Genomic DNA, 23,175 nt, shown 5'->3' with positions numbered 1-23,175 from the left:
GCTTATCTGTCCCGGGCCTGAGAGCATCAGCCACTTCTGGAGGTGAAATCTCTGCAGCCCTGGAAGCTTTCCTGCTGATCGGCGTAAGCAAGCCCTCCTTCTTCACCTGCGCTTCGCTATAGAAATCAGAGCTGGATAAAAAACCTCCCCTGGTCGTCCACCTACGGGTCCTCCCCGGGGCCGTGGAGCAAACGCTCCGTCGCAGCACCCCCAGCAGCACGCAGAGCCTGTGCTTTACCCACTTCCACACCCATTCCGCGTGGATTTAACCATTTGCCGGCGCTACGCCGATATTTCGGCCGTTTCCCATCCGCTCCATCCCTGCTGGAAGCGTCACGTCCACCAGGTTCAACCACATCTCCCCTTCCCGCCCACAGCATCTCCCCTTCCCTTGACTCAGCTGCAGCAAAGACCCATTTCTGGTGGAAATAAGGCGGTTTTCGCCGCTCAGACCTCCCCCCCCGGCAGCCACGGACCACGCAGCAGCATCCTCACCCCCCTCCAAGGGTTACCTCGGCGGTGGGAAATCTCTCCCTTAACGGGTCGCGTTGACCTTGAGGTCTCAGCAAAGCTCTCCAGGCTTTCCGGCATGCCCACTCTAGTTGCTCAGTGGGGGAAAGGTCAACGAAGGCATGTGATTCTTTTTTTTTTTTTTTTTCCCAGCCAGGACGCGAGGGTGAAGCGATTTTAGTACGCTTCCACCGGAGCGGGATGTTTGGCTGAGCTGAAGGGACAGGACCGTTTGTGTCACCTCCAGGGATGCAGGTGGAAACTGTCCACCGCGTAGGAATATCTGCTCCCTCTAGTGGCATCTAATTTTTTTTTTTGTTTTTGTTTTTTTTTTTTTGTTTTTTTTTTCTTAATTTTTCTTTTATTTTTAAAGCCCCCGGCAAGGCCAACGCTACGAAATACCAGGCCTGAAAGGACACGTAACCCTCCGGCAACCAGGAGCAAATCCACCCCGGGGCTGGCTTGCTCTTCTCCTCCAGCAGAAGGTTTCCATGGGTTAAGCCTTTCTAATTGAGTACCCGGGCGCAGTCCTCCTCCCTCCTCCCACCCTACCCGGCAGCTTTGCATCCCATAATACACCTGTATTTTTCCAGCGCTGGAAAAAGAGGGAGAACGTGCGGGTGGAGGACACAAAGGATTAGCGGTGTCCACACGAGCTTCTGCGGGTCCAGCCTTAGGGCGAATGGACCTTCCCCCAGGAACCTGCACGTGTTCCTGTGGAAAAGCCCAGGGAGATGAAAACCCATCCACTCCATCCCCGTTAACCCTTCAAGGTGCTTCGGGAACAAGCTCCTGCTCCACCACCCGCAGCCTGGGCTGCATCCCCAGCAGCGTGGGCAGGGGGGCGAGGGGGGGATTCTGCCCCTCTGCTCCGCTCAGGGGAGACCCCCCTGCAGTGCTGCCTCCAGCCCCGGGGACATCGGGAGGACACGGAGGTGTCGGAGTGGGGCCGGAGGAGGCCCCGGAGATGCCGGGAGGGCTGGAGCCCCTCTGCTGGGAGGACAGGCTGAGAGAGCTGGGGGGGTTCAGCCTGGAGAAGAGAAGGCTCCGCGGAGACCTTCCAGCCCCTTCCAGGCCCTCAAGGGGCTCCGGGAAAGCTGGGGAGGGACTCTGGAGCAGGGAGGGGAGCCATGGGACGAGGGGGAACAGGTTTAAACCGAAAGAGGGGAGATTTAGATGAGATATGGGAAGAAATTCCTGGCTGTCGAGGGTGGTGAGTCCCTGGCCCAGGCTGCCCAGAGAAGCTGTGGCTGCCCCATCCCTGGAGGGGTTCAAGGCCAGGTTGGACGGGGCTCGGAGCAACCTGGGCTGGTGGGAGGTGGCCCTGCCCAGGGCAGGGGATGGGATGCGATGGCCTTTAAATGTCCCCCCCCGACCTGGAATGTTTCCAGGGACAGGGAATCCACCACCTCTCTGGGCAACCTGGGCCAGTGTCTCACCATCCTCAGCCTAAAACATTTCTTCCTTAGACATAGTCTGAAACTCCCCTTTTTTAGTTTAAAAGCACTACCCCTTGTCCTGTTGAAGGTCAGGGCTTGGTTGTTTTAGGGATGGGCAAGCAAAGACTGGCGGACATAGCCCACAGTGTCACCCTGAATGGCCCCAGGTAGACCTGGCCACCGTGGGCAGCCGTGGCTGCCACCCAGCATCCTCATAACCAACACCAAACCCATCCACCTCTCCCAAAAGCACCTGCCTTGCGAGGAAAGATGCCATCCCCACGCTCAGCGATTTTATCAGAGGATCTTCCAGAACTTCGGGGAGATCAAGCCTACCCTCGCGGGCTGGATGCGCGGAGGCCAGGCTGCCTCGGAGGTCCCACGTGAAAGGACTGGCTGAGCTGGGAGTTCCTGTTCCCGTCCCGCGTGGCCCATGGGATCACCCCGCTGCTAAGGAAGCCGGACCAGTCGCGAGCAGAAATCGCGCTGCCGATTGCTCACCGGTGACACCCTTCGCCTCTTAACATTGCGAAAGGCATTGTTTAAGAGAACGTAAATATATTCATAGAATCATGGAATGGTTTGGGTGGGAAGGCACTTTAAAGACCCTCCAGTTCCAACCCCCTGCCCTGGGCAGGGACACCTCCCACCAGCCCAGGTTGCCCAAAGCCCCATCCAACTCGGCCTTGAACCCCTCCAGGGATGGGGCAGCCACAGCTTCTCTGGGCAACCTGGGCCAGGGGCTCACCAGCTTCATCATGGAGAATTTCTGCCTTATTTTTAATCTCAATCTCCCCTCTTTTGGTTTAAAACTGTCCCCCCTCGTCCCGTGGCTCCCCTCCCTGCTCCAGAGTCCCTCCCCAGCTTTCCCGGAGCCCCTTGAGGGCCTGGAAGGGGCTGGAAGGTCTCCGCGGAGCCTTCTCTTCTCCAGGCTGAACCCCCCCAGCTCTCTCAGCCTGTCCTCCCAGCAGAGGGGCTCCAGCCCTCCCGGCATCTCCGGGGCCTCCTCCGGCCCCGCTCCGACACCTCCGTGTCCTTCCTGTGAAGTAACGAACCGTCTGATTGTCAGCTTGGAAGCCATAAAAGCATGAAGCAAAGCACAGAGAGCGGCAATTTGGACGTCTCAGTACCTGGATCTTGGAAAATGAGCGCTAACTCACTGTTCCGTCTGAAGCTTCTCCTTTACGAGAGAAATCATCTCTGCTGGGAGCTCTGCAGACCAGTGGGACAACCCACGGTTGCCGCATGAATCACGCTGCCTCGTTAGGGAGAGATCTTAACCGGGGAAATCATTTAAAACCACGCCGCTCTTTAAAAATGTGTATTTCAGAGGACAAGAAATTATTTCTCCCAGACACCTTTCCAAGGGGAACATCTAAGTTGGCCCAATGAAGGAGAAACACCTTTCACGGGTGCTTTTATCTCTTCCTCCCATGATGGTTTTACGGAGGAGCAAACCAGCTAAGACTTGACCCATGAGCAATCTAGTTAGAGGAACCGTCCCTAAAATACCTTTACACAACAGAAATAAAGCCCTTGAGGACAAGGGCTCTGCTCTCTGCTCTTCCACAGCACCGGGAGACCATCAGGGCACCCGAACCGTCAAATTTTATCGCCCCAACCCCTGGGCTTTGCTTTTTACCTTTCCGTTTCTTCTTTCACCACGGCGTACTGGGTTGACTGGCGGCTCGACCTCTGCTCCTGCACTTTCTCGCTGCCTTCCAGCTCCTGCTCCAAGGAGGAGCTGGTGCTGCCCTCCCTGCTGACATTGCTGCTCCTCCCGGGGCTGTTCTCCGTGGAAGCCCTCGGCGACTCGGTGTTCTGCTTCAGGGTCTGCAGCTTGGCCAGAGGGATGATATCGCAGTTCTGCGGCCGGTGCCACACCGTCCTCTGGGTGGTGGCATTGTAGTAGTAGAAGCGGGAGGTGTTGGGGTCGAAGAGCTCCCACCACTGGTTTTCATTGGTGCGTTTGATCCGCACCCCGGCGGGAGGGTCCCACACGCACTCCCCCGTGATGAGGTTGGCGTACATGCGCTCCCGCGTTCGAGGCTCGATGATTTCCACCCATTCCAGCCTGAAGCAGAAAGAAACCGAGAGAGAGAGAGAGAGAGACTTCAACCAGATGATCTTTGAAGGTCCCTTCCAGCCCAAACCATTCCACGGCTCTACGACTCAAGGCTTGCGGCAGACGCTGGGGAGGGCCGATGGAGAGGAAGGGTGGCTTGGGTGGGGACACCGTCTCTTTCTTCCTCCCTACCAACGCCCGCAGCATTATTTCCATTAAATACAGCATTTGCAAAGAACTTCAAGTGGGTTTTAGCTCCCAGGGGAAGTCCGAAGGCCAGATAAAACACACACCCGCGTTACAGCACCCCAGTATTCATCCCGGCTCATGGCTCGAGTGCTGTGTCCAGTTTTGGGCCCCTCACCACAAAACAAGACATTGAGGTGCCAGAGCGGGTCCGGAGAAGGGCAACGGAGCTGGCGAGGGGGCTGGAGAAGGAGGAGAAGGGTCTGGAGAACTTGTGAGGAGCGGCTGAGGGAGCTGGGGGTGTTCAGCCTGGAGAAAAGGGGGCCGAGGGGAGACCTTCTCGCTCTCCGCAGCTCCCTGAAAGGAGGGGGCAGCCAGGGGGGGTCGGGCTCCTCTCCCAAGGGACAAGCCATGGGACAAGAGGGAACGGCCTCCAGTTGCGCCAGGGGAGGTTTAGGATGGATATTGGGGAAAATTTTTACATGGAAAGGGCTGTCAAGCATTGGAAGAGGCTGCCCAGGGCAGTGGTGGAGTCGCCATCCCCGGAGGGATTTAAAAGACGGGTCAACGTGGTGCTGAGGGACATGGTTTAGTGGTGGCTTTTGTCAGTGTTGGGTTGGTGGTTGGACTCGATGACCTGAAAGGTCCCTTCCAACCTAGACAATTCTACGATTCTGTGATTCTGTTTCACCCCCAGCCCTCTGCATTTTACAGTTCTAACTCTTCGAGGCACGGACCCGGTGGCTGCAGCACAGTCGGCACGACGGCGGCAGTGAAGGGCAGGAAAAGGCGAGATATCGGGGGGACAGAGCCCAGCTGGAGGCACCAACCTGGTGATAAATGTATTTCTACTGCATGATCACCCTGCAGCTCTGCGCTGCTGCCCAGACAACCAAACCCGGCAGCATTTGCCCCTGCGAGACTTGGAAGACGATGGCTTCAACCTCCTTCAGCCCAGCTGGAGCAGTGCTGCTCCCCGGCACGACACCCCTTCCCTCCATCTCCATTTCAACGCCGGGCAATGGCTCCAATTCACCGGCAAACGCGTCCCACCGCCGGTGTTGTCCCCAAACCACCCGCCCCGACACACCTTGACTCAGTGATAACCACAGGCTGCATCAACGCCGAAACCCAACACGCCCAACCGTGTCCATGGAGCCCACCATGTGGGGGAACAGAACAGAATGGGATGGGATGGAATGGAATGATGGAATCACAGAATCGTTTGGGTGGGAAGGGATCTTTAAAGGCCATCCAGTTCCAATCCCCTGCCCTGGGCAGGGACACCTCCCACCAGCCCAGGTTGCTCCGAGCTCCGTCCAACCTGGCCTTGAACCCCTCCAGGGATGGGGCAGCCACAGCTTCTCTGGGCAACCTGGGCCAGGGGCTCACCAGCTTCATCGTGGAGAATTTCTTCCTTATTTTTAACCTCAATCTCCCCTCTTTTGGTTTAAAACCATTGGCTCTCGTCCTGTGGCTCCCCTCCCTGCTCCAGAGTCCCTCCCCAGCTTTCCCGGAGCCCCTTTAGGGACTGGAAGAGGCTGGAAGGTCTACCCGGAGCCTTCTCCAGGCTGAACCCCCCCAGCTCTCTCAACTCTTCCGCGTGTGACTTTGTCTCATCAGGTCCAGTATCTGACCACCCTCCTGGTGAAGAAATGCTTCCTCACATCCAGTCTAAACCTCCCCTGGAGCAGCTTTGAACCATTCCCAGGAGTCCTACCACTGGATCGCAGGGAGAAGAGCTCAGCTACATGCTGCTTGGTGCGCGCCGTTGTTCAATTTGCGGTCTCACGTTGGTTTCTGCCTAGAGTGTGGAGCTCGTCGCTACAATACGGAGCAGAAAACGTGCTTTAACCTTCCCCCCATCGCCCCATCCTCTGTTGAGCGGAGGGCCATGGCGGCTCGCTCAGAAACACAGTGAAGGGGCTTGTTGAAATCATAAAGCAGTCAACGGAGCTTCCAAATGCAAAAGAGGATTACAAGAAGTCGTAAACCCAAAGAACAGGCAATTTAAGTGTTTTTTTTGTTGTGTTTCCCCCCCCCAGGTTACGCCGAACACTGCAGGTGTCACCTTTTGCTAATCCGGAGGCTTTCGAGCAGCCGCATCTTAATTCAGATTCTTCATTGTCGTGTGGGTTTACGTAAAAAGATACAAGGGATGATCGTATGAACTAAAATGTCTTATTTGGAATTTGTCTGCGTTCGCAAGTCTGCGAAGAAAGGTATAGAAATAGAGAAGGAAAAGGAGGAAGGAAAAAAAAAAAAAAAAAAAAAAGAAAAAAAGCCCCCGGCGGGCTAAGCGGAGCTCATCAACCGAGGTGGCATTTCAAAGTGACACGTTCAGTGAGTCAGACAAGTGACGGATCGCATCGCGCCGCCTTTTCCCCGGGAGCGAGTCCCCCGTGGGCTTTTCAGAAATGCCCAATTTGCTCAAGCACTCAAAAGAAGTCAAAATCCTCGGGGATGATGGAGGTGGGGGCTGGGGGGGGCGGGACGGGGATATTTATCTCTTCCCTCCCGCCCCGGGCAGGGGGAGAGGCTGCCAGCCCGGCCCCAAGCCCTCCGGCTGCTCCAGCTCATCCTGAAACTCGACTGAAATAGCTGGATTTAAAAAAAAAAAAAAAGGAGGGTTTTTTTTTTCAGGTGCCAGAGGTCCCCAGCTTTCAGCCAACCTATCTCAATGATGAAAACCTCTCCATCTCTTCGCGGCATGGAGGGAAAAAGCCGCGGTTAAGCTTTTTCTTGCGGAACCGAGAGTAAAAGCCCTCAGAGAAGTGTAAATCCTCTGAGGGCGCTGAGCCCCTGGCCCAGGTTGCCCAGAGAAGCTGTGGCTGCTCCATCCCTGGAGGGCTTCAAGGCCAGGCTTGACGAGGCTCTGAGGCTAGTTGAAGATGTCCCTGCCCACGGCAAGGGGGTGGACTTGATGGCCTTTAAAGGTCCCTTCCCACCCAAACCATTCCACCATTCTATGGTTTTCTCCACGTTTCCACCGAAGGCTTTAATTTGGGTCTGAGCGTGATGCACCCACCCCGCATTTCCCATTGAAACGATTTTGGCCCCAGGTCGATACCGGTGCTTGGCTCCCACTTTTAACACTTCTCTTGGACCACCTTGGTTTAAAATACCCTCCGCGGGGTTAGGGGCAGCTGCCTCAGCAGGGCTTTGGATCTGCCTGCCGGGAAGATATTGGGTGACCTGCATCGGGGAGGGATAAAAAATCCATCAACCAGGGTCCGCCTAGGGTGAAACGAGAGCTCAAGTGGTCCAAAGAGAAGCAAAACCAGAGCAGACTGGGCTAGGATGGGCTAGGATGGACTAGGATAGGATGGGGACGGGATGGGATAGGACAGAAATAGGATAGGATGGGATGGGATGGGATAGGATAGGACAGGATAGGATAGGATGGCATAGAAACAGAGTAGGATAGGATAGGATGGGATGGGATAGGATAGGATAGGATAGGATAGGATAGGATAGGATGGGATGGGATGGGATGGGATAGGATGGGATAGGATGGGAGGGGATGGGATAGGATAGGATAGGATAGGATAGGATAGGATAGGATAGGATAGGATAGGATAGGATGGGATAGGATGGGATAGGATGGGATAGAAATAGATAGGATAGGATAGGATAGGATAGGATAGGATAGGATAGGATAGGATAGGATAGGATAGGATAGGATGGGATGGGATGGGATAGGATGGGATAGGATGGGATAGAAATAGAGTAGGATAGGATGGGATGGGATAGGATAGGATAGGATAGGATAGGATAGGATAGGATGGGATAGAAATAGATAGGATAGGATAGGATAGGATGGGATGGGATGGGATGGGATAGGATAGAAATAGAGTAGGATAGGATAGGATAGGATGGAATAGGATAGAAATAGGATAGGATGGGATGGGATGGGATGGGATAGGATAGGATAGAAATAGAGTAGGATAGGATGGGATAGGATAGGATACGATAGGATGGGATAGGACAGGAAAGGACAGGACAGGATAGGATAGGATAGGATAGGAATAGAGTAGGATAGGATGGGATGGGATAGGATAGAAATAGAGTAGGATAGGATGGCATAGGATAGGGATAGGAGAGCACAGGAGAGGATAGGAGAGGACAGGATAGAAACAGAGTAGGATAGGATAGGATAGGATAGAAATAGGATAGGATAGATATAGAGTAGGATAGGATAGGATAGAACAGAACAGAACAGAACAGAACAGAATAGAATAGAATAGAATAGAATAGAATAGAATAGAATAGAATAGAATAGAATAGAATAGAATAGAAAATAGAATAGCCCCATGGAGCTTGGAAAAGATGAAGGTCTGTTCGGACCGAACAGAACGGGATCATCACGGCCTATAAACCCATCAAGGTAAAAGCCTGCAGCTCCTCAAAAGAAAAAAGTTATTTTAAGGAAATGTAGGGCCTTTTGTCATTGAGCCCTTAATTTCCTCTTGGTTTTCACTGTGAATTATCAACTTAATAACGCCGGGCAGTGTCTGGGCTACAGGTCCTCTCTATCTGCATCGTTGTTTTCCCTGTTGTTGGAGAAGAAGAAATTTAGCGTTCACATTTCTTCTTTCTCTCCAATCTTTTAATTTACGGGGGTAATTCATCAAGTCAAGCAGCAACTCAATAGGCGGCACCTTGGCAAAGCAGCGGATCGATAGCCACGGGCCACCTTCCTCAGCCCTGCGCTGGGCGGCAGAAAGGGAGAGCAACGAAAATCTCCCCTCGGAGACACAAATCCGAGATTCCATCTGCTGAAAGTCAACCAAAATCCCTACGCCTGGAGCGGCCGGACCTGCGGCAGAGACAGGGAAGCCGACGTACCCTGTGCGACGGCCAATGTGGAGAAGAAAACCCCCAAGATTAGGAGACAGGGCTCTGATAAAAGCAGCTCTTACTCCCCACTTCTGTTAAATTTTGCAAAAAAACTCTCGCGTCGCATTTTTTTTTAACACCCCCCCCACACACAAAATGCAAACCTCAGGGCTAAAATTTCCCCCAAATAGGGTCCACACTCAAACTATTCTATGATTCTATTCCCTAGGTACGAGGCCAGCAGCGGGGAGAACAGGTAGATTTGCAACACGCTGCTTCCTCCGGTTCAGGTACCAGATGCAATCTCGGCCCCAAATTACCATCATTATTTACCGGATCGGCCACAAAAACCTCCTTGATGGGTAGTAGAGAAGTCTGCTGCAAGCTCCCGTAGCTAAATAGAGCCAGACCTACTTCACCCATAGCATTTTGCAGTAGATCTAAATTTAGTAATCTAAATTTAGTAATCTAAATTGCAGTAATCTAAATTTAAATAGCCCGTGGAGTACGGTCCAAGACAGAGCAAGAGTGTGCTGTTGGGTTAAAGGGATTAATAACCGATGCAGGAGAGCGGAAGGTGCCCAGGGAGCCCCAGACTCCTGGGATTGTTTAGAAAACCTCACCTCATCGTAAAGGAAAGGCTCTGGAAAGCCCAAAGACTCACCCAAAGTCCATTTTTCCCCCCTGCGCTGCCCAGAAAAGGAGCCGAAGTGACGCTGGGATTAAATTTCTGAAAATGCAAAGCCAGCTGAAACGAACCCGAACTTAGTTTAACTGTAAATTTATTCAAAAGCCCAAGAGAATCAACTGAAATTCAAGTCGCAGACGCCTTATTTGGCTATTTAAGGCGAGGACCTTCACCCTGAGCTTCCCTAGGAAGGAGATTCGGTCCTACAGCGACGACGCTACGTATTCCCTCCTCCACCCCAGCGCAACACGGGATCGGAGACGCGGTGAGAAAGCCGGGAGAGAACAAACACCCGCCTTGCCTCATTGCTGTAGAAACCCTGCAAGGACATTCCACCATCCCTGTCCTCCGACTCATCTTCTTCCGTTGTTTCCACCACCACGTCCCGTCGGTTTAACTGTCGTGGCACCAGTTGCCGCGTATTTAATGGACAGCAGCGCCATCGCCTTGGAAAGCCTTTTGGTTTTTTTTTTTGCGGGGGGCGGGGCTGAAGGTCGGGAATGCCGAAGGGATGCTCGGGGGATGGCATTGGTCACCTCCCCAAGCAAAGAGCGCGAGAGCATCCTCCTGATGGATAACGGGCACATGCCGGGCGATAAACCTCCCACGCCTGCGAGGTTCAGGCTGTGATGATAAATGATGGTTCATAGGGAGCGGAGGGATAGGACAAAGGCGAACGGTTTTAAATGGAAAGAGGGGAGATTGAGATGAGATCTTGGGAAGAAATTCTTTGCTCTGAGGGTGGTGAGCCCCTGGCCCAGGTTGCCCAGAGAAGCTGTGGCTGCCCCATCCCTGGAGGGGTTCAAGGCCAGGTTGGACGGGGCTTTGAGCGACCTGGGCTGGTGGGAGGTGGCCCTGCCCATGGCAGGGGGTTGGACTGGATGGTCTTTAAAGGTCCCTTCCCACCCAAACCATTCTATAATTCTACGATTCACAACAACCCCAAGGTGTGGGGCCATCAGAAGGGTTACGGCGCTCATTTTGTGATCTAAGTTGGGTTTCAACGAGCCAGAATTTCTATCATTAAGGTCAACGTGGCCTCAAAGAGCCACGGAGGCTCTTGGCTAACTTGGATGTTGCTTGCTGAGTGACCCGCCACTCAATATCCCCCAGGCCTCATCAAGCCATCAAGTCCAGAAAGCCTCCTCCACATCCCTCCTGACACCCCAGCAATTAACGCCAGGAGCCAATCCGATCAGGAGAAGCTGAAATTTCAAAGTATTTTACACTTAAAACGACTCGGAATTTATTGACGACTGCAGTTCCAAGGGGGAAAATAGCCGAGCAAGCATCTTTCTGTAATGGGGTCAGAAGCCCGCATTGATTCGACGGGCGTCTCGGTCAGAAAGAAACGTCTCGGAGCAAGGACCTCCCGTGTGGCTGGAGAGGGAAGAAGCCGAAGGGATTTTTTTTAAAGCTCTTGAAACCTCCAAGAAGGAGCAAACTATGCCCAGGAGGATCGAGCAGCATTAGCGTTAGCCAGACCTGAGGCTTCAGGTTAACACAGCGACGGCAATTCAAATTCCCACTCCTCGGCGAGGTTTTGGAGACCTGGCCCAAGTCTACCCTAGAGGAGCACTTGGAAGAAGGTCTAAAACACCTGGGGTGCTCTGCTCCCCAAGTCTCTCATCCCTGACTGATTGCTTCGGCACGGTGCTGCTCCACATCCAAACACGGCCAAGAACCAAAATCCCCCAGTTAGTCCGTAATCCCACAAAGACGACCATTCCCATCTCATTCCCATTCTTAAAATTAAACTAAAAATGAAATTAATCATAGAATCATTGAATGGTTTGGGTTGGAAGGGACCTTAAAGACCATCTAGTCCAAACCTCTGCCGTGAGCAGGGACATCTTCCACTAGACCAGGTTGCTCAAAGCCCCGTCCGACCTGACCTGGAATGTTTCCAGGGATGATCTATAAACTATAAAATAATCTACACTACGTTGCTTTGAGTCTTAAACGCCCTGGCTCTGGGCAGGACAATTTGGTTTACTACGACCACGTTATTTCACAGGAATAATTTCCTTTAAAAAAAAATGTTTAAGCCACCTGAAAAACATAGTTCCTTGGTGCCGAGCCTTAGATAGCCGGGGCCGATGAACGCGGGCACAGCGTAGATCCAGAATTGCTGAGCCTCAGCAATAAAACAGTATTAATGGTAGGTAGATCACAGTTAGCGGAATAGCAAAGCGTTTGGGAGCTGGGGCTTGTTTCTGCACTAGTAATTTCAGTGCCAATGAACATTTTTTAGGAAAATACATCATTAACCTGAAAGGTTTAATGCTTCTTCGCTAACTGGCCTGACAGATGCAGGCAGCTCGAAAAAATCAGGGCAGGCTACCAAAGGAGCAGAGCTTCTTGCTTACGGCAGCTGGAGCTGGCGGAAAAGCTTGGAGTGGGATGGAGTTATCCCCAAAAAATCCAGCTTTTCCTACCGAGCAGGAGTTACCTGCTCAGGGTGCAAGTGCTGAGCCGGGGAGTTCTTCAATGGAAAAGCAACATGCCACGAGGGCTGGCCAACACGTGGATCCTTAGCCAGCCCCTGGCGAGCAAACGGCTTCTGCCTAGGGAGTCATGCCGATGGATGAGCCCCAAAATTCGTCATGGTTCCCCCCCAAAACCCAAGACAACTATGTGGTAGCTCGAGTCCAGTTGTCCTGCATCCACCACACCACAGTCCTTGGGCAAACCTCTCCTTTGATGGTCACGAAATAATTTCAGTTCACCTCCCTTTTGGGGAACTAGGCTGAACCACATCTCCACATCTTCTACACGGGGTTAGAACAGCAGTCACTATAGCTCGATGGGCACAGAATCATCAAATTGTGGTTTGGGCTGGAAGGGACCTTCAAAGATAATCTAGTCCAACCCCCCTTGCCATGGCCAGGGACATCCTCCACTAGACCAGGTTGCCCAGAGCCCCGTCCAACCTCACCTGGAATGTTTGCAGGGACGGGGCATCGACCACAAGGGGCAACGGGCACAAACTGGAGCACGGGAAATTCCATCTCAACGTAAGGAAAACCTTCTTTACGTTGAGGGTGCCGGAGCACTGGCGCAGGCTGCCCAGAGGGGTTGTGGAGTCTCCTTCTCTGGAGATCTTCCAAACCCATCTGGATGGGTTCCTGCCCGACCTGCTCTAGGTGACCTGCTCTTGGCAGGGGATTGGACTGGATGGTCTCCAGAGGGCCCTCCTAACCCCCACCATTTTGTGATTCTGTGATTTCTCCATGCACCGTCCAGCAACCATCACAAAACCACGGCTGTTTAAGGAGACCGCAAAACCATCACCTAATGCTGGCTCCATCCCTCTCCCCAAGCTGGACTGGGTCCCGCTCTCTGTACGCTCCCGGATCAGGGCACGATGGATTTTTTTAGTCGCTCGCATGAACGAGCTCCTCATCCATCGATCGATACGCCACGTGGTGCCTGGGTCACCAGCCTGGAAACTGCTGAGCAAGGCAGGGAGAAAGCTCTTCATCACAAACAGCAGCCAGAGAAAGGCTTTTCCGTTTGCTCGGCATTCCGAGCTGCTTCTCCTGACAAAGAAGCCGCTTGTCTTAATGATGCTTTTGGAGGAACACCACCAACCGGCCACGGCTTGTGCGACAACGGGAGTTTTGCTGCTTTTTCATGCTAAATAAGTTCAATGGAGTCTTGTAGAATCATGGAATGGTTTGGGTGGGAAGGGACCTTAAAGATCATCAAGTCCAACCCCCTGCCGTGGGCAGGGACATCTTCAACTAGCCCAGGTCGCTCAAAGCCCCGTCCAACCTGGCCTGGAATGTCAGGCAAAATCAGAGCTCAGGATCCAGCCTGACGCTCCGGCAGCTCCCGGCCTTCATCCGTTAACTCCATAAATACCCCTGAGCCTTGCAGCTCGTAAGGATCTGGAAAGAAATCCAACGCGTGACTGTCAGCGGCGCTGCATCCCCTGCTTGGCAATAGCTATTTCAGGACAGCGGGAGAAAACAAAGACCTCTGCTCCGTCCTGACATGCATCTGCAGTAGTTTCAGCGAGGGGGAAAGCGCTGACAAGGCAGAGACTGAATTCTAAACGCCACCTTAGGAAATAATAAAACTTTTCTATCAAAGCGAATCGGTTGCACGTCGGCCTGAGTTTTTGCTCATCCCTTTCAAATAAAATAAAAAAAAGGGAAATCCTGCTCCGGCAGGCAAAAGCCGTCGGCTGCGTGTATTAACGCCGCGCTGCTTTGACGGGGAAGGGATGTGACTCGCTTCGCAATGTCAGGGGAAGGTTAGCGGGCTGACGCGGTGGAGATTCGACGGGGTGTAACTCTCGCAGCGCCGGTCGGCGGCAGGGAAACCACAGCGCGGTGATGAGGCTGTCGGGAGATGCGAATAAAGGTTGGTTTGGCAGGTAGCGGCGGGGTCCGTTCCCGCAGCGGGAGAGCGGGATCTCGAAACGTTAGGGCTTGGAAAAAGAGAAACGAAACTTCCATTTGACAGGGATCGGTGGAGGAACGGAGTGGAGATGTTGGCTGCAAGGTTGACCTGCTGGCTGATGCCCTCACGCTTCCCGGTGGTGTTTAGGAGTAAGACATTTTTTTACGCTGAGGGTGGTGAGTCCCTGGCCCAGGTTGCCCAGAGAAGCTGTGGCTGCCCCATCCCTGGAGGGGTTCAAGGCCAGGTTGGACAGGGCTCGGAGCAACCTGGGCTGGTGGGAGGTGTCCCTGCCCAGGGCAGGTGGGTTGGAACTAGATGGTCTTTAAAGGTCCCTTCCCACCCAAACCATTCTACGGGTAGACAAAACCCTCCCCGCTGTACCCAGAGATCTCCATCAGTGCAAAAGGCAGCAGCAGAACCTCCACGTTGAAGCCTGAAGAGATGCAGGAGCGATGGGTAAGTGCAGCTGGAGATGTCTGTTCTCACCTCACCTGCTTTATGCACCAAACAAGATCCAAAGCTACGTGCTTTCCAATTCGTGGAATCAAACCATTGCTTTTAGGGGCTTGGTTTTTTGTTTTAAATACATCAATGATACAGAAGCTGTTTCCGAAACTTACGGCTTTGGCACGTTGGTGATGGCTCTCAAAGTTGACTTTCCTGGATCAGTCCCCTGAACGTAATCAGTAAATCTCAAGATTTCCACCTTTTTGCACTCAACCATCTCCTCAAGTGCTTACTGACCCCTTCCAGCATCTCCGGATTCAAACCATATTCTTTCCTATTAAAAACCGTTTCTAATTTGCCCGACTAGGTCGGATGGAAAGGAACCACGGGGGAAAAAAAATAAAAGCACAAAAGCAAGGTGCTGGAAATGTCAAGCTAATTTAAGAAACTATGAAAAGCAGAGAGGAACCAAGACCACGGGGACGCGATGGGGACGCAGAGCTCGCTCCAGACCACCGTTGAGTGTTGAAGGCCACCACAAGGATGCTCAGGAGCTCCTAAGGGGGAGCGGGGGCTCAGGTGTAATCTCGGACTACCATAATCCCCCATAATCATGGTCCACCGTGGTCCCAACCATACTGTTACCGCTCTACCTTCGGTGGTAACCCTTTTCTAGGATAAAGTCTGGCACAAACTAGACTTTCCCAGGGCAAGACTCTCCCAGCAGACAGAGTTTGACCACTCTCCTCCCTACCACTTACCATCTCCTTCCAGAGTAGATGATGAGCTTGAGGGGAACACGCTAAGGAAGCCATTCTACGAGTGTCAGAGCCTATTCCACTTCACGCCATCCTCAGCCATTCCGTATTTATTAGATTGGAGGTCATATTGGTTTTAAGTTTGTTTTTTTTTTTTTTTTTTTAGAGTTAGGTACGAGCTGCACTGCCCCGAAGTTAACGGAGTATTTCATAACTGCGTTCTCTGACAAGTTCGGGCTCTGCAGGGCATCGTGCTCTTCCGCTTGAGTTGTCATCTTCAGTCTCCCAGACACCAGAGACTCATAGAATCATCTAGGTTGGAAGGGACCTTTAAGATCATCGAGTCCAACCGTTTTAACCCAACGCTGCCAAGTCCACCACTAACCCGTGTCCCTCAGCACCACGTCCAAACCACCCAAACTACCCCAAATTACTTCTCGCCTTTGGGAGAGCGCCGGGATTTACACCAAGAAGGGCTGACCCTCACCGAGAAGCATCCCCCGCCTCCACGCGCACATCTCCTTCACCTTCAGAGGAAGCCTCAAGCAACTAGTACCACGACGGAGGCTCGTTAATGAGAGCGACACAGCGGGTCCTCATCCTGCCTATGGGTTTTTGGGACCATGGTTGTATGAAGGAGAGGCGTTCCTCGAGCAGGGGGACGCCGGGGACAAGACGGCTTCGTGTGCCAACCTCCACAAACCCCAGGTCTCCTACGTCTCTGTCAGTCTACACACGCCTGCTGAAAGACGACTGCCCTAGAAGACATTTTTGGGTCCAGAGCCAGAATGATCAATGTCTTGGAAAGACGTGAAAGAGAAGATGAAACTCTTGCCCCCAGGCTCCTAAGTCTAACTCGGTACCTCCAGCTTTTGTTTCTGGTAATAAAATGAACAAAAAAAAAAAAAAAAAAAAAGACATTCCAGGAAGAAACAGAGCTGCAGTTCTCCACCCACGGCCGCGCCGGAGGAGGAAAGCACACTGCAAGAGCGGGACAGAGTACAGAAATGTATAAATAACTTCTCCCAGTTGCACAACAACCACCTACTCTGTTCAGAAATTAAAAAAAAAAGAAAAAACATCTCATACTCTGTCTCCGGCAGCACGGTTCGACTTGCATTGGAAAAAGGACAGGGAAAAGGAGAATAATAAAGTGATCCCCAGCGAGCCTGGAGTCCACAGAATCATAGAATCATGGAATGGTTTGGGTGGGAAGGGACCTTCAAAGGCCACCCAGTGCCACCCCCTGCCCTGGGCAGGGACACCTCCCACCAGCCCAGGTTGCTCTGAGCCCCGTCCAACCTGGCCTTGAACCCCTCCAGGGATGGGGCAGCCACAGCTTCTCTGGGCAACCTGGGCCAGGGGCTCACCGCCCTCACAGCAAAGAATTTCTTCCTGAGATCTAGGTCTGAATCTTCACTCCTCTACTTAAAAAGTTTAAACCTTTTAACAAGCAGGATCTTTTTCTTTTCAACGCCAGCCTGCCACCCCAGACGTTAAAAGGGCTTTGAGGGTCCTCTTTCCTGCTGTGTGTGGGGTGGTTGAAGGCATCTCAGACACTCTTCTGCTCCGTGCTGCATCATCCCAGCCGTCCCCTTTTGCCATTCAAAGGCAGAGCCGACTGATGACAGCGTTTGGATGGAAAACCATCATGTCATTTAGTCGTCTGGAGGGCTGGAGCCCCTCTGCTGGGAGGACAGGCTGAGAGAGCTGGGGGGGTTCAGCCTGGAGAAGAGAAGGCTCCGCGGAGACCTTCCAGCCCCTTCCAGGCCCTCAAGGGGCTCCGGGAAAGCTGGGGAGAGACTCTGGAGCAGGGAGGGGAGCCACGGGATGAGGGGGAAGGGTTTTAAACCCAAAGAGGGGAGATTGAGATTACAAATAAGGCAGAAATTCTCCATGATGAAGCTGGTGAGCCCCTGGCCCAGGTTGCCCGGAGAAGCTGTGGCTGCCCCATCCCTGGAGGGGTTCAAGGCCAGGTTGGACGCGGCTCGGAGCAACCCGGGCTGGTGGGAGGTGTCCCTGCCCAGGGCAGGGGGTTGGACACGATGGCCTTTAAAGGTCCCTTCCCACCCAAACCATTGCATGATTCGATGAATTCGGCAGCTGAAAAACACGCGGCAGGCGGATCACTTGCTTTCTGCAGACCCCCATGGAGCTGGGTTTGAGAGAGGCTGTTTGGGCCAACCCCGCTCACTCGGCTGCTCTGGAATCACAGAATCATAGAATGGAAGAGGTAGGCACCCACGCAGGGGCAACACGGCACGGCAGAACCGACGGTGTCTGCACCAAACCTCCCCTAAGTCCTCTGGTGCCTTTTCCTCGCTGGAGATAACGAACACGAGATTTGCAACCCAAGAGTAATTTGCAATCTAAATTACACGCCCTCAGTAATTCCCGGCCCCGGTTCAACTGGGGCAACACGTATTTAGATACGGCATCGCTGCAGGCGGTTCACTCGAAATGCTTTCTGAGAAAGCTCCTGGGCCGCTTGCTCCCAGCTCGCCGGGTTCTTCTTCAGCGCTTCTGGAAGCCAAACCACCGAGGATTATTTTTGCATAGGGCTGAGCCTCCCAGCTCTCCCTGCCAGCTCGACACTGGGAACTTAGAGCTCGTGCCAGCTCCTTTCCGTTCTGAAGAAATAGATATCTGGATAACCCGGAACGCCGCTTTTAAATATTAATAATCACCATCACTATGGGAACTGCAGAGACCTCGCATAAGCCTTCGCTTCTTTGCAAAAGGTCGGCTCGAGCAACAAAAAGCGAGTACAAACGAAATTAGCCTTCCCCTAATCATGGGCGAGCCGCGAGGAAAACCTCGTAAAACGCGGAAGGGACAAACTTAAGCGCTGCCGTTTATGGAGGATTTGCTTCGCGCGTAGAAGCTGCCTTGCCCACGGCCAAGGGTTCAGCTGGGATAGAGTTGACTCTCTTACGAGCAGGTGGTAGGGTGTTATGTTTTGGGTTTGGGATGGGAATGGTGTTGACAACCCACTAATGATTTGGGTTGTTGCTAAGCTCTCAAGGCCTTTCCCGCTCCTCATGCCACCCCACCAGCAAGTAGGCTGGGAGCGTGCAGGAAGTTGGGAGGGGAAACGCGTCCAGGACGGATGATCCCAACTGACCAAAGGGATAGTCCATGCCGTATGATGTCGTGCTCATATAAAGCTGGGGGAAGAAGAAGGAAGGAGGGGACGTTTGGAGTTTACGGCATTTCTCTTCCCAAGTTAACCGTTATCCAAGATGGAGCCCTGCTTTCCTGAAGATGGATGAACACCTACCTGCCGATGGGAAGTGGTGAAGGAATTCTGTGCTTTGCTTTGCTGGTGTGTGCAGCTTTTTCTCCACCTGTTATACTGTCTTTATCTCGACGCATGAGTTTTTCCTTACTTTTGCTCTTCTGCTTCTCCCCCCATCCCGCTGTGAGTAAGCGGCTGCATGGTCCTAGCTTCTGTCTGGGGTTAAACCATGACCATCACACGCAGGGCAGGGGAACGTTCATCTCCCTCTGATCAAGGGGAAGCATCATTTCAACCTGCTGCGTTCTCCCCACCACGAGCTGACTCCGCTCTCAGGAGCTGAGACCCAAGAGGGATGTCTGATGTTAGAATCATAGAATTGCCCAGGTTGGAAGGGACCTTTCAGATCATCGAGTCCAACCATCAACCCAACACTGACAAAAACCATCACTAAACCATATCACTAAGCACCGCGCCTACCTGGCTTTTAAATCCCTCCAGGGATGGCGACCCCACCACTGCCCTGGGCAGCCTCTTCCAATGCTTGACAACCCTTTCCATGAAGAAATTCTTCCTAATAGCCATCCTACACCTGCCCTGGTGCCTCTTGAGGCCGTTTCCTCTTGTCCCATGGCCTCTTCCTTGGGAGAAGAGCCTGACCCCCGTCCTGGCTGCCCCCTCCTTTCAGGGAGCTGTAGAGAGGGAGAAGGTCTCCCCTCAGCCCCCTTTTCTCCAGGCTGAACACCCCCAGCTCCCTCAGCCGCTCCTCACCAGACTTGTGCTCCAGACCCCTCACCAGCTCCGTTGCCCTTCTCTGGACACGCTCCAGCCCCTCAATGTCTTTTTTTGTGGTGAGGGGCCCAAAACTGGTCACAGCACTCAAGGTGGACCGTGCACCATCTCAGGGCTCCCAAACCAGAAAACCCACCCTTGCTGCAACACCCCGCTTCCGCTGGGAATCAAAACCCCTGCGATTTGGGATGAGATTCACCACCAGAGACGTCAGGCGTGACAGCAAGGAGCCGTCCCCAGAAGGGCAAGAGGCTGCCTCCCAAGTATTTCTGCTCGCAGATGCTCCCGTAGAGGTTTCCCACCTCTTTTTGCCCCCGAGTGTAAATAAAGCAGCGTGTAACGACGTCGTGTTTTAACCCACCGCCTGATCTAAGCCCACCGCTCGCTCACACAAGACCTGTTGGACCAAGCAGCCACCGGAACTTCAGCCCCTCTCAGCTCCTGCACTGTATATACAAAATACGTGTCCCAGTAGGATGATGAGAGTAGGTAGTTTCCATTTCCATCTTTGTCTCTGTTCCCATAGAAACTAAACTAAAATGGAGACAGTGAAAGAAAATTAAAGCTTCAATAAAGGAATCTACTAGGAAATGGCATGTGAGCGGGTGTGGGGAATAGCTGACGGATAAACGAGGAGAGCAAAAGGCAACAAAAAACTAAGGCCATGGCAAGAAGACTAAATTCAAACACGAGGGGCGTTCCCACATTAAAGTCTTCTTGATTTGAGGATAAAACTGCATGAATAAACGGTGTCAAACCGAGATGTCAAAAAAAAAAAAAAAAAAAAAAAAGCTTGAAGATGTCACGGATGAAACGAACCGTAACGAGACGGTATCTGGTCATGGGTTTAGAGCCTCCCTGTCTTCGCGGTGAGACGGCGCTGAGGGTCAGCCAGGACCCCGGAGGAATCCCAAAGGGCTCTCACGTGCCACCTTCCCTATCCCAGGTGTCAGGAGTTACTGGGAAGGAACAAACAGGCCGGAGACACATCGTAGGGCAAGTCCGTTGAGAAGCGTTCACGTCTTACACGTTTGTGCTGTTGCAGTCCTTTACGTAAAATATAAAATATATATATATGGATATGGCGTAAGGGAGAACTTCGTAGAGTGGAGACGATGGTTGGACTCGATGATCCCAAGGGTCTTTTCCAACCTAAATGATTCTGTGATTCTATGATTCTATATACACTAGACCTAGGGAAGGGTAGCCAGGAGGGTTTGGAATGTAAAAATCCCAAAGGATCGTAAAACACAGCCAAAGACTATTTTAGATCAGCAGAGACACCGCTGAAAATCCAGTTTCACATTATGCCTAAAAAGTAACGCAGAGGAGAGGACTAGGAAATGATTACTCATGGGTTTTTGGATTTGGGTTGTTTTTTTTTTTTTTTTTTTTCGGGATGCGTTTTATCGGTTGCTCTGGAGTTATCAGGCAGTAGGTTTAAAAGACGACGAAAGGAAATGACTTTTCATAGCGCCTAATTAAGCCGTGGAATGCATTCAGCGACGCAGCCAAAACCCATAAATAGGTTCAAAGGAGAATTAGCCGAGTTCAAGGAGGACAAGCCCATCGGTAGCTATTAAACAGGCTATTCCAAGGTTAGGAAATCCCCAGAAGCAGCAAGGTACTGGGGGTGGGGAAGGATCACCTGGACATTTTTCCCCTTCCCAAGGGAAACCTTTGTCGCGGAGAGCGGAGTTGAAGCCGTAGGAAGCTTTTCTACCCTTCCCGTCGCCCAATGTCCCATTTTGCAGCGATGACTTTGGCATCGTTACATCCCTTCTGGCCTAGAGGACACAGGGATAAGACACCAGCTCGCAGATTAGAAAAAAAAAACAACAAAAAAAACCCAACCCTGCGGCTTCAAAGGACAGCTTCAGAAAGAGGATAGGAGGGATCCGATTTCTCTCCCTCTTATCGGAGCGAGTTCGGCCGCTTTCTGGCGAACGCCAACGCTCCCAATCCAAACTTCACAGCGCGAGCGTTAGCTAGGCGTTATCTCCTTTAAACTCGGAGAAGAAAAAAAAAAAAAAAGAAAAAAAAAATTAAAAAAAAAAAAAAAAGTCTCGAAAGCTGCCAGAAAGCAGATAACACAAACAGGCAGAGATGAATCGAGTATCTGCATGAAAGCAGCAAATTCGCCGGGCTGACCTCGAGCTTCTCAAAGTTGCTCGAGCATTTTAGCCGGAGGCTTATGTGATCCCGTATCTCTCCCTACGCCGATTAATAACTTTTTTAGCTTGTCGGCTTGTTTCAAGCAAGTTGGAGAGGTCAAGGTCTCGAGGATATCGGCCTCTGAGAAGTTTTGTTTTAAAGGAAAAAGGATGGCTGAGGACAGAAGGACACGAATCGTCCCTTTGCTGAGGACCGGAGAGTTCAGCCCGCGTGTCGTGGGAGAGGCAGCAGAATTGTTCGCTGCCGTTGCACGTTCAAAAAGGGTGGAAGAGAGCCCTGGAGGGTACCATGGGATGAGCCAGAGAGGGAAAGAGTCTTCCAGTCTCTTCCAGTCCCTAAGGTCCCTTCCACTCCCTAAAGGGGCTCCAGGAAAGCTGGGGAGGGACTCTGGAGCAGGGAGGGAGACACGGGACATGGGGGACGGTTTTAAACTCAAAGAGGGGAGATTGAGATTAAAAATAAGGAAGAAATTCTCCATGATGAAGCTGGTGAGCCCCTGGCCCAGGTTGCCCAGAGAAGCTGTGGCTGCCCCATCCCTGGAGGGGTTCAAGGCCAGGTTGGACGGGGCTTTGGGCAACCAGGTCTAGTTGAAGATGTCCCTGCCCAGGGCAGGGGATGAGACTCGATGCTCTTTAAGGTCCCTTCCAACCCAAAACATTCTATGATTCAGCACAGACCTCCACTGAACACCCAAAAGATCCATCAGCCCAGCAGAAGAACTTTATTATCAAGTATCCATAATTTTTTTTTTTTAATATTTATTTAAAATCTCTAAGACCACGTGGGCTTCCAGCCAAACCAGATCCAAACCGCGTCTTTTCAGCCAGACCAACTACCAAGACACCTTAGGTTGACTCGTCTTACACTTTAGTCACTTGGAGATGCTCCAGCACCAGGGTTTGAGGGGCAGTTTTGGGAGAAGCAGAGTTGCTTTTCCAGGGTGGCTCTCACCCAACCTCCGAGGTGGGACCAAGCTGGGTGCTGGGTGAAGCTGCATCTCCTCAACCCAATGGAGCAGATGGTTTCCACCTTGAAGATGGATCATTTTGGATGGTGGCTTCATCTGTGCTGGCACTCTAAGAACATGCCATATGTGTCTCCCCGAATCAGGTCTAGACATTAGTACAACTTCAGTGTCAGTGTTGTATTCACAAACCCAAATTTTCAGTGCAGAAGTTTCTACAAAATCAGACTGAAGATTACCCGAGCGCCGGGACTTGCCAACACTAACTCAAATCCTTCTTCAAAAAAAAAAAAAAAAAATAAATCCTTCTTCAAAAAAAAAAAAAACCATAAATCTTATTTTACTTTTCCAATCCCAATCTTCAGACGAAAGATGATTAACGTGTTATTAATAGCGATAATCTCTCTGCGATATTGGAAGTGCGAAATATTGAGCGGAAGGCTTTGAACTTTAAGCCATTTGCCAAAAGCCTATAAACAAGCAGTAACTTGTAGCAATTCAAGAAAAATCAAGACTGATCGGAAACGAAGGCAGAAACGTGCCCCCCCCTCCCCCCCCCCATCATATTTCTGCAAAAAGGAATTCTGCTGATCTCAAGAGCCCCCATTTCCATCCCGAGACGGGGAAAACAACCACACCAGGGGCCGTATATCAAACATCACAA

The 23,175-nt window shown here is 52.1% G+C and overlaps 1 protein-coding gene across 5 annotated transcripts in view; it reads right to left on the bottom strand.

Annotated features, from left to right (window-relative positions):
* The window catches only part of ARHGAP39 (Rho GTPase activating protein 39), a 163,510-nt gene that overhangs the window by 59,516 nt on the left and 80,819 nt on the right, over nucleotides 1-23,175 (bottom strand). For all 5 annotated transcript variants that reach the window (XM_063327683.1, XM_063327680.1, XM_063327679.1 and 2 more), the window contains exon 2: nucleotides 3,592-4,023. In XM_063327683.1, the coding sequence (XP_063183753.1) occupies nucleotides 3,592-4,023 (432 nt within the window). The remainder of the gene's footprint in view (nucleotides 1-3,591; nucleotides 4,024-23,175) is intronic.

This window comes from Chroicocephalus ridibundus, chromosome 2 (genome assembly GCF_963924245.1).
Source record: "Chroicocephalus ridibundus chromosome 2, bChrRid1.1, whole genome shotgun sequence".
NCBI classification, from domain to species: domain Eukaryota; kingdom Metazoa; phylum Chordata; class Aves; order Charadriiformes; family Laridae; genus Chroicocephalus; species Chroicocephalus ridibundus.
The sequence above is the reverse complement of the archived record's forward strand: the minus strand, read 5'-3'. Positions and strand labels throughout refer to the sequence as shown.